Source organism: Primulina tabacum, chromosome 15 (assembly GCF_025594145.1).
Source record: "Primulina tabacum isolate GXHZ01 chromosome 15, ASM2559414v2, whole genome shotgun sequence".
Lineage (NCBI taxonomy): Eukaryota > Viridiplantae > Streptophyta > Magnoliopsida > Lamiales > Gesneriaceae > Primulina > Primulina tabacum.
The window spans coordinates 21033382-21045481 of record NC_134564.1 but is presented as its reverse complement, the minus strand read 5'-3'; the positions used below and the strand labels follow the sequence as shown (position 1 = coordinate 21045481).

Genomic DNA, 12100 nt, shown 5'->3' with positions numbered 1-12100 from the left:
CTGTTAGCCTCCCAATTAATGGCCATAATCTGACATTAACAGCCTTTATTTCATGTTAAATGCTTTAGTTACAAGTCATAAGCTGAAACAGTAACTGTCTGCTGGAATCTCGCTCTTCTGCTGCTGGATTTTACCTGTTGTCTGCTGCTGGATTCTAATCTGTTGGAAAAATACCAGCTTCTGAAATATTAGCTTCTGCTGGAAATTTTGAACTGCTGCTGAATTGCTGGAAATTCGGGTTCTCACACGCTGTCTTGGGCCAAAAAAGGGAAAAGATGTTTAGGGCGATCTACTATGCAAGCCGCACAAAGGATGCCGCAGAGCAAAATTACACTACAACTGAGAAGGAGATGCTTGCAGTAGTGTTTGCTTTCAACAAATTCAGGCCCTAATTGATCGGCACAAAGGTAGTTGTTTTTTACTGACCATGCAGCTATTCGCTATCCTATTCACCAATAAGGATGCAAAACCACGCTTGATAAGGTGGATTTCGCTACTACAAGAATTTGACTTCGAGGTCAAAGATAAGAAATCAAGTGATAGACCACTTGTCGAGACTTGAGCTGGAGGAGAAGAAAGAAGAGGGAGCTATACATGAAACATTTCTGGATGAGCAACTCTTCGAGGTAAACTCTTTACTTCCTTGGTTTGCAGATTTTGCAAATTTTTTGTCTTGTGGTACCCTCCTTCCAGATTTGAGCCATCATCAGAAAAAAAGTTCTTCCATGATATAAAATTTTTCTTTTGGGATGATCCTTTCGTGTATAATAGATGTGCTGACCAAGTTATTCGAAGATGTGTGAACGGTGTTGAAGAACAGGAAATTCTGGAGCAATGTCATTCTTCACCATATGGTGGACATTTTGGGGCATCACGAACAGCGCTAAGGTATTGCAGTCTGGTTTTTATTGACCTAATTTGTTTAAAGATAGTTATACCCTAGTGAAATCATGTGATAAATGTCAAAGGTTAGGAAAACTATCTAGGCGTCACGAATTACCACTGACAAATATATTGGAAGTGGAACTTTTTGATGTCTGGGGCATAGATTTCATGGGACCCTTTCCCCCTTCTTTTGGTAATTCTTACATTTTGCTAGCCGTGATTATGTCTCAAAATGGGTGGAAGCAATTGCCACCAATACTAATGATGCTCGTGTTGTAGTTAAATTTGTGCATAAGAATATTTTCACCAGATTTTGAACGCCGAGGGCCATCATAAGTGACGAAGGTACGCATTTTTGCAATAAAATTTTCAAATCACTTTTGGCTAAATACAGTGTGATGCATAAAGTGGCACTAGCATATCATCCTAAATCGAATGGACAAGATGAAATATCAAACCGGAAAATTTAACAAATATTGGAGAAGACAGTCAACATTAACCGGGGCACTCAAGTTGGATGATGCGATATGGGCATACCGAACTGCATTCACAACTCCTATTGGGATGTCTTTCTATAGGCTAGTCTTTGGGAAAGCATGTCACTTGCTGCTATAATTGGAGCACAGAGCATTTTGGGCAATAAAGAAGCTGAATTTTAACTTGAAGGCTTCTGGCGACGTCAGAAAACTACAGTTAAATGAGATGGAGGAATTTCGAAATGAAGCATATGAGAATGCCAAAATCTACAAAGAGCATACCAAGAAGTGTCATGACAGACTCATTGTACGAAGGGAACTCAAATCGGGACAACAAGTACTACTATTCAGTTCTCGTCTGAAGTTGTTTCCTGGTAAGCTGAAATCGCGTTGGTCAGGGGCATTTGCTGTGGAGACACTGTATCCTCATGGGCTATCGAGCTAAGGTGCAGTGATGGAAGAACCTTCAAGGTGAACGGACAGCGGGTTAAGCCTTACTATGGGACTGAAGTAAGGAATATCGACATTGTTAGTTTGAGCGAACCGAACTGAGAAGACTAGTGATAGTTGGGCTGAAGACGTTAAACCAAACGCTTGTTGGGAGGCAACCCAACCAGTATCTTTTATTGATTTCGTTTTCTTTATCTATTTTTATTTTATTTCAATAGTATTTTTTTTTTTTGCAGTTTTTATGTTATTGAACTAGGCATGTGATGATTAACATTGATATGTGTTCTATTATGCAGGTAAAAGTTGAACCGGGCGTGGAACGAAGCTTAGCAGACAAAATCTCGGGAGTGTTAGCGCCGCAGGACCACAAAAACAACGCCGCAGTGCTCAGAACATGCGAAGATGTATCGCCTAGGCGCTAAGAATCCAGCGCATAGGAGCCAGAATTTCGAACAACAAAGCACCTAGGCTCTAGTTGTCATTCGCTGCGGCGCAGACAAGGCCGAGCATTAGCACCGCAGCGCTACTTACTCAACACAGCGGCGCTAGTTCATTCTATATAAAAAATAAGTGACCGAACATTTTCAGAAAACCTAAGAAACCAGCGCCGCGGCTCCCCTACTCCACCACCGAGAAAATGCCTCCCCTCTACAATTTCTCCTTCAAAACACCACAAGACACAACACCATTCTCTCCCAAGCGGAATCCACATTCATATCTCTCTCCTAGTTTCCTTCAGATCAAGATTTTCGACGAGAATTCTTCAATGAGCCGACACCGGACGAATTTCAAGAATATTTTTGGTACACTATCACAAGGTAATCGTTCTTGGTGTTATGAATCTTCAATATCATGTTAAAATTTGAAGAAATAGAGTTCTAGAGCTGGTGCACACAAGGTGTTCGATAAATTGCATGAATGAGTTTGTGGTTGAGAATTGTTGGATTTGGAATATTTCATAGTAAAAAGGAACCGTAGATTGATTAATTTTATTGATATTGTGGGTGCTATATTTTTGGAATATCGTGTTGTGAGGCGTTGTTGAAAAAAAATAAAAATTGTTGAGCGAAGTTTGGATGAATTGAATCATGCCTCCGAAAAAGAAAATTAAGCGTGGTGCATTTGGGGATGGTGAGTCGTCTAATGCCAATTTTAATAGACGACGGTTCTGGGATGCAATAGCCGTTGAAAATTATGCTAAGTTGTTAGAAAAGAATATGCAGCGGGAAAGAGGCATGGATCAGAGTCACCTAGATTGTCCTACATTGGCTCGTGCTCGAGCGTTAAATTGGTATGAATTTGTGAAGCCCCCGGCTCATTCTGTAATGTCCCTTGTGAGGGAATTTTATGCTAATCTAAAGGTTAAAATGAAGGTTATCACGTGAAGATTTGGGGAGGGGGGGGATGGTTGCCTTCGATAACAAAACATTCAATTCTCAGTACTCGATGCCCGATTACGACCCTGATGAGTACACGTTGTTCATGTGAGAGGCTTATCCCTACAAGACAGTCATAACCACACTTTGTGAGCCGGGCACGGTTTGGAAGCTCAACAAACAACGAGCCCCAGTCACATTCCCTGCGACGTCTATGAAGAGGGAGGCATACAACTGGTATCACTTTGTAGCCTCGCGGTTGATGCCATCACATCAGTACGAAAGGCGATATCTCATTAATTGAGCCTCTCTCGAGGCATAAGAGAAGTAGACAGATTACTAGTGGTCCGGGAGAGGCTTCAGGGAGTGGAGCTATGGGGACCCGGACGCTAATCATAATCTTAATCATCATTTGGGACAATTTAATCACTAATAATAAACAGGGTCTAATTTTTTTTTTAAAATGCAATATGAAATGCGGAACGTAATGTAATTCAATCTAATATACATATCAGTATAAAGGTACAAGTCTTGTACTACAAAAAATCATTCAACTAAGGTTTAACATCTAAATCTCAAGTGTCTAAACCCTATCTTTAATCAAGTCCGTAGTCTCCACTCTAATCACGATCTCCCTTCATCTCCTCGACCCTGAACCTGTCCCACCTGTTGCCATGCACACATACAAACACGACAACAGCCGGATAACTCCGGTGAGATAAATATCCCAGTATAAACAATGTAAACATGCAGTCATATAAAAGCATATATAGAAGCATGAAACACATATCAATAACATGTATCAAATCTGAACAACATGTATCAATACCAACTCTGAATCAAACTCTGTGACTCCTAGACTCTGACTCGACTCAATCTAATCTAGGGATCCCGATCTGAATAAGAACGCAATGTTCTCCCATCTACTTTACCCCAGCTAGATGGTGGTACGTTCTTAGTCCTAGACTTTGGCTGTCTATATCGAAGATCTGCAATAGGATTCGGTCTTCTCCTCAGTCTATCGATATATATATCCAAAAGTCCAGTGACTTGGCGGTTCTGCCATGGTGGTTCTACCAAAGACTAGGCGGGTCTGCCCAACTCTGACTCATACTTTGCTATAATCAATAGAATAAGCATATCAATATCAAGCATTGCAATATCAAATGCAATAATAATCATTCAGTATGTGATTTTGGGAAACTCAAGTTAAAGTTAACTCGAGTTGTGCAATCCCGAATCAACATTTATTTATACCTTTCTTTCTGTCTATCTGACTTTGTTGAAGTCTCGGATTCACAGCCTGTCAATATCAATCTGGCAATGACAATATCGAAGGAATACAATATCAATACCTTCCTCAATCAATACTGGATATACTCAGAACTCAATCAAATTCTGTTTCAACAGGCATAACTGCACAATCTTAATATACTCAGCCATACAAATCGATACATATCAATTCCTGCAACTCATGGTCAATAACGATACACATCTGATATCATATCTCAACCCAATCAACTCTGAAATTCATAACAATTCTATAATCAGTCTGTTTTTCAATCTGTCTTCGGTTCTACGATGTCTAACATGTCAAGAACATCATATATGAACCACATCCGATTCTGACAATATCATAATTCCAAGACATATCAAAATGTAATAAAAATTACGTCCAGTTGTAGCCTGCGTTGATAGGAACATAGTACTGAAGTCGGATTGAAAATCAAACGGTTAGATTTTGCACAATCGTGACCCTATGATCCACGAATAATTTTTGCAAAGTTTCCTTCGATTTCTCCTTTTTGTTGCTGAAGAAATGTAGTTTGATACGTTTATATATATATCCTACATGTTGTGAAGCTAGGTGGCTCACCCTTTTAAAACATGTCTCGCGCATATGCGCGACATCACTCGGCGCATATGCGCGAGACCATATGTCTCGGCGCGTCCTCTGCACAGCACCTCGTGCATATGCGCGCCCTTATTCGGCGCATATGCGCGAGGCCTTTGTTCATTTGTCCAACTCTCGGGTACCCTCGCGCATGTGCGCGGATACATGTCGCGCATGTGCGCGAGGTTCTATGGACATCTCGCGCATGTGCGCGCTCCCCATCGCGCTTGTGCGCCCACTTCTCTGGAGTTGACTTTAAATCCTCGCACAGCTCGCGCATATGCGCGTGCATATGCGCGCACACCCACCGCGCATATGCGCGAGACCCTCTGCCCGTTTCGCGCATGTGCGCATCTCATGTCGCGCATGTGCACGAAAGGCACTGTCCTCGCACTTACATCTTTTCATGCTGAATCAAATCGTGTCCCGATTAATCCTCTCATAATTATATCAAATTATAAATCAATAATTATAGATTACTAGGATTAAATTCTTGGGCATTACAGGAGCACACTCACAGCCCGCCCCACAGCCATCACACACACGACAGGCGGAGACCGGCAGTGGACAGACCGACCGCCACCATCTCGATGAATTAGAGCGCATGATGAGGAGACTATGATGGATCACACGCGAGCACATGGAGTACGTGCACGATTTTAATCGAGTGCTTGCACAACGTTTCCCTGCGACCAGTCCATCTGATGAGCCATTCCCACCACCGCCAGCATTTTCACACAAACCTATTGAGGATGACATTGAGTATGATGATGAGGAGGAGGTTGAGCTATAAGGCGGGGACATCGAGTCCTGATGCTCGATGTATGAGGTACGTAATCCCCTGTTTTTCTTGGTTTATTACTGTTCATTGGACACAATGCACGTACTTAATTTTGGGGGGTCGTTAATTCTGCTTTACTTTTGAGTTTCAGTTGCTTTTGAGTTCAGTGGTTAATTCGTTTTTATGAATTGCATGATTAGTTATTCCTTGCACGGTTGAGTGTAGTTTGGTTATAAAAAAATTATAGAGTCGTTAGAAAGAGTCATGGATATGTCATGGTGTGGCCGATAATGAAAATGAAATCTTAGTTCTATAGCATATATGTATTCATGCTAACTTGGGAGTCACATATCTTTTGAAATTTCTGTTGATACTATTGATGCTTAGATACAATTTACATACATGTGATGCTAATTAGACAATGGAGTCTGATTTTTAGTAATTCTCACATGACATTAACTGAAACTTTTCCAAACACAGAGATGATATAGGCAATTTTCCTCAATATCGTTGGGTGTGTTTTCATTGTTTATTGTCAATTGTTAGCCCATTGAGCCTCGGGTTGATTGAGATGCTTGACTTTTCTTTTTGCACCTATCTCATATATAATTTTGTTTGAACAATGCATGTGATTGGTTTGCATGAGATGACTAATGGATTGATGGAAATCTAGAACTTGCCTGAACACTTTTCGAGGCAAAATACGGATAATATGTGACATAAGAATGATTTAAGCGATCTTTGGAATCGTTTGAGCATTCGAGCCTACCAAATGAACATAAAATATCCCTAGTTTCCCATTTTGAACATACTAAAAAAATCAAGTGGTGTGTGCCAATGACATACAACTAGCCCCCACTTGTATCTATTCTACATCCCACAACAACTACCTAATGAAGCTCATACACACCTATTGTCCTACCTAATTTTGAGAGAAATAAGTTCATTGGTATTAAAATGATTCAAATACTCCCTAAAAAGAAAAAGAAAATTCAATGTGTATAAAGGAGTTGACAAAAAAAAGAAGGAAAAAAAAACAATAAAAAGCAATGAATCAAAAAGTGGTGAAAAAAGAAAATATGGGAAATGGAGAATATGCGTGTGAAAAAAATAATAAGGGATGGTGAATGAATGGAGAGTGAAAATGATGAAAATTCAAATATTTCTCTCGAATTTTGATTTTCATACCTTTTATTGTAACCATGAGCCATAGCCTAACGTTATAAGCCTACAAGACATATTAACCTTGTCGTGTTTATCCAATATACTAGTGGAGAAAAATTAGTTCAAGTCAAGCTTATGAAATACCTGAGAAACATGATTAGCAAGTATAAACTTTAATCATTTGCATGTAAGCATCTCATTGTTTGACATCATTTTTTGGTATACTTGTATTGAAAATCTTATGAGCCAAATAATCATCAATAAAGTCCTATGAGATCTGTGTAAGTGAATTTGTAATCTAAATGAAGTGTGAGTTGAACTGAACTGACGATCTCTTAAGTTTATAAGGCGAACGAGTGTTGTAAATTTATTTGAGAATTTGATTGGATAAATGAACATTGACATATCACACACATACGTGACTCTTGAGAAATTGTGAAGTACATGAAAATGGATAAGTCGGAGGCCAATAACACTGATTGCATATCCATGACTTATAGTTCTTAGTATTTTAGTTTTGATTAAGTTCTTATTTTTACTTGTATTTTACTCGAGACTGGACAAAATTTCAAGTTTGATGGGTTTGATAAGTGCAATAATTGCACTTAATTTATATGTTAATCAATGTGAATTATATTAGTTTCGAACATAATTACGCTTGGTTTTTTGTTGTTTTTGTGTCGTGCAGGAAATAAATCATTTTTTGGACGAATGATGGCGATTAGGAGCATGTTTTAATTGTGAACTGCGATAGACGAGAGCCGCAGCGCCACAAGGTAGCGTCGCGGAGCTCATTTGTTCGAAAGACAAGCACCTAGGCGATGCCCAAGTAGCGCTGCGACGCCTCACTGCTGAAGAACAAGCTCCTAGGAGCTAAGGAACAAGCGTCGCGGCACATACACCCACGAAGAACGGGCGCCTAGGCGCTGCACACCCAGCGCCGCGGCGCTAATTGCGGCGAAACAAGCAATTCGGCTTTCAACTTACGGCCCGGATGCGGAAATAAAAGAAGAAACGAGGGTTCAGAAGGAGAACAGCCGTTCTAGAGATAAAAAGAGACGAGAGAGGAAGAAGAACACCAGAGGAAGATCCGGAGTGCGAAGATCGATCACAAATACGAAGAACGACGAATCTAGGGACAGAGACGACTCTTCGGATTTTTCATATATTCTTTCATTTCTATATTTTCTTGTGTTGCGATGTCTAAAACTTCGAACATATCTTGTTTTTGCTTGAATTTTGTTAAGAACTAATTTTCTATTCTAGAGGATGACGTAGCTTTGTCGATACGATGATTTGACGTGGTGGTTTTTATGATTGAATTTCGTTTGGTTTAATTGTGTCTCTTTGTTTTTATTCGACTGCAATTTAATGGCCATAAATTGGTGTTGTCTGATTAATTCTACAACTCGGGAGAGAAACTAGAGTTATATATCATTAGAGACGTATCGTTCAATTTTTATATTGTTCGGAAGGCATATAACTTTAGCGAGACCTAGGTAAGAACATTGTTTGCATATATCAATTGAACTTAGATTCTTATCAGTAATGTTTGGATCGAAGTTTGAATGGTATAATTTATTCGTCACTTGGGAAATGGGGAATAAAACAATTAAGAATTCTTGGCCATTAAATAATATGAATTTATGAGTATAAATTCAATCGAGAATAATTATCGTGGAAACTTCTTGAAATCACTCATCTAGATATTTTCTCTCGTTGATATTTCTCCATTTGGTGATTTGATTAATTATTTATTTGCAATTAAGTTGTTTTAAATAAACCAAACCTCTATTGATTTTTCTAAATAAAGTCGTGATTATTTTAATCACAAGCACTGATATATTTTCACATACACACTCCTCGTGGCAACGATACTTTACGTACATATAATAAAACTTGACAATCATGCGCTTGCGAACGGAAAATGAGTCAAAGTGCAGTGCTAGTATATAGAGTCTTCATGTTGTCCCGGATCAAAAGACTAATGGTGTACAACTATAACCACATACTATTTTATTTGATAAGTTACTAACTATTTGGAAAGTTCGAGGGAGAGTTGTTCAATGATCCATCCCATGATAACCCCTCTGTATGAATAGATGGATATCTTCATACATTTCCGAATGAAACGTGGCGTAATCACATATGCTAGTCTCGATCTCGAACAATCTTTATCCTTATTTTAGACAGTTGAATTGACTAAGAACATATTTAGAGTATAAAATACACGTGATTAATCTCATGATCAACACTGCAAAATCGACCTCATGGTACTAAAATATATTCAAGATCTTTATCAATGCAGCTTGCATAAGTATAAAGATAAAATAAATATAATAATTGGATAAAATCGTAAAATATTATTTTAAAAAAATTAATTTACATTAAAGTTGATAAAAAACAAGCCACAATTTAGCTTGTTGATACCTACTCTAACAAAAAGATCATTTGAATTATCATATACATGCATTTATATTCAATGAGACCACAAATATTTGATTATATGCATTCTTTAAACGAAAATTCGTGTTTTCTGATCAAACTTTCAGTTCCATTGATAGGATGCTTGATATAACAAATGATGAGCATAAAATCAAGTTTAGATTGATGAATTTAATACAACGAATTCAAATTTCTCAAGAACGAACAAAATTCATTAAATGTCAGTAATGAAATTTCAATAATAATTATGTGTGTGGTGGTCTTTCAACCTCTTTCAAATAAAATTCGTCCTTTCAAATCAATTCATCAATCCAAAATAGTATTGCCTGAAATCTAGGAATTCGTGTGACCTTATTTCTTCCAAATGCTTTCGTTGAAATAGCTTTTCAATTTATGTTATCATCAATCCCAATATTAATTGCACGACATCAAAAGTACTAAAGCATGGTCAAATTAAATTAAAATTCCCATTTTAAATAAAACGATGCATGTTGGGCGATGGATTACCTGGTCGTTCCATTTTTCCTGAAAAAAATATCTTGCATGAATCTACTCCACATAAATCCTTACAAGTTTAATAAATGTGATTTTAGAAACATTTAATTAATAATTTGCAATATGGTAGATTTTGTTCTTTAATATTATGTAAAACAAAATAGAAAATATGAAATTTCTAAGGTTGAAATTAGAAGGGATAAGAACCATTAACCATTATTTTCTCCTCTTTTATCGATTGATCATTAAATAAATGTATCTGATTACTTCTAATATTACTCCCAAAATCAGTATCACCAAAATAATATATCCACTTTATTTCTTCATGAATGAACACTTGCTTTTCTCGCCTTTTCTTGTCTCTTCATCAACATACCATGCAAATACAAAAACGAAAAGGAGAGGAGATCAAGAAAAGTTGAGAAAAGCACCCACCATTTCCGCCGCCGTAACACCACCCTATTTCCCAAGAAAAGAGGTTTTTGCACTACCATAGAGGCGGCCCAAAAGATGAACGACCTTTTCTCACAATCTTTCAAGAGATACCAGGACCTCAAGATCGGTGATCTCGAGTCCGGAGGAGCCAATGGGATGGAAACCGTCGACCTAAACCGGTTTTTTGACGAAGTCGAAAAAATCAAACAAGACATGAACCAAGTGGAGAAGCTCTACAAACGGCTCCAAGAATCCAACGAACAGAGCAAAACTGTCCATAACGCCAAGACGATGAAACAGCTTCGAGCCCGGATGGATTCAGATGTTTCCCAAGTCTTAAAACATGTAAAATCCATCAAAGGGAAGCTGGAAGCCTTAGAGAAATCAAATGCTGCCCAACGGCGCGTCCCAGGCTGCGGACCCGGATCCTCCGCCGATAGGACTCGAACCTCCGTGGTCAGCGGACTCGGTAAAAAACTCAAAGACCTGATGGATGATTTCCAGGGCCTTCGAGCTCGAATGAACGAGGAATACAAAGAAACCGTGGGGCGGCGATATTTCACCATCACTGGAGAGAAGGCGAACGATGAGCTAATCGAGAACCTGATCTCGAGTGGTGAGAGTGAAAATTTCCTCCAAAAGGCAATTCAAGAACAGGGCCGGGGCCAGATCTTGGACACCATATCGGAAATTCAAGAAAGACACGACGCGGTGAAGGAGATAGAGAAAAACCTGATGGAACTGCACCAGATTTTTCTTGACATGGCGGCTCTGGTGGAGTCTCAAGGGCAGCAGCTGAACGATATCGAAAGCCACGTAGCGCATGCGAACTCGTTCGTGAGGCGGGGGACAGAGCAGCTTCAGGAAGCGAAGGTGTACCAGAAGAGCTCGAGGAAATGCACCTGCATTGCCATTGTTCTCATTATAGTTGCTGTAATCATATTAACTTTTCCAATTTGGTACAACGTTTTGTTAAGTGCCATATTTTGATTTTCTAATTCTTTCTTTTGATCATTTTTGTCGTATATATATTGGGGCACCATTTTTCTCGCACCCAAGGCGCATCGGAAGTTCAAAAATTTTGTTTCGACATTCAAAACATTTCTTGGCCATCGCATGTTAATACAAACATTCATAAGGCGTTTAGTGTTATACTTTCGCCTAGAAAACGCTTGGCTCTAAACTATTCCGACAATTAAGCGGAGATAGTTTTTCTTGTAAATCTCTATGAACTGTTCACCAGATTTGATCGCTTAATTAATTCCACGATTGAAAACTAAGTTCCTCGCTTGGATTGTACTAGAAATCGTAAGCAATTTGTGCATGGAGACTATGAAGTCCGAATTCCAAAATTCGGAGTCGGTACAGTGTTGCACAAGCAAAGGGATTGATGTCTCATAAGCGATCCAAATATATACTGAGAAAGTTCCACATAATCCGAGAGATTGTGGGAAGAGGAGACATATCGGTAGAGAAAGTCCCCTCTGCAGATAACATTGTTGATCCACTTATGAAGCCCTTGGCAGGAGCATTGTTTGAGAAGTATCGTGAAACAATGGGTCTAAAACCTATGAGTAGTTGGCTATATTGATTGTTAGAGTAGGTGCCCAGTATGCCAACTTGTGGGTTTGGATTTTATTGACTATAATGTAAACGATCTTTAATTTAATAATATTTTATGATTTTATTCAATTATGAC

General features: G+C 38.8%; 1 protein-coding gene across 1 annotated transcript; it reads left to right on the top strand.

The window, feature by feature from the left end:
• The first annotated feature begins 10272 nt into the window (after positions 1–10272).
• Positions 10273–11532, top strand: LOC142527217 (syntaxin-125-like). Its single transcript, XM_075631957.1, has one exon. It carries the CDS (start codon positions 10477–10479, stop codon positions 11389–11391), a length of 915 nt encoding a protein of 304 aa, XP_075488072.1. The 5' UTR covers positions 10273–10476; the 3' UTR covers positions 11392–11532.
• Positions 11533–12100: the final 568 nt, after the last annotated feature.

Excerpts from the sequence above, each read along its gene's own strand:
- LOC142527217 (XM_075631957.1), top strand. The coding sequence starts at position 10,477 with ATGAACGACCTTTTCTCACAATCTTTCAAGAGATACCAGGACCTCAAG.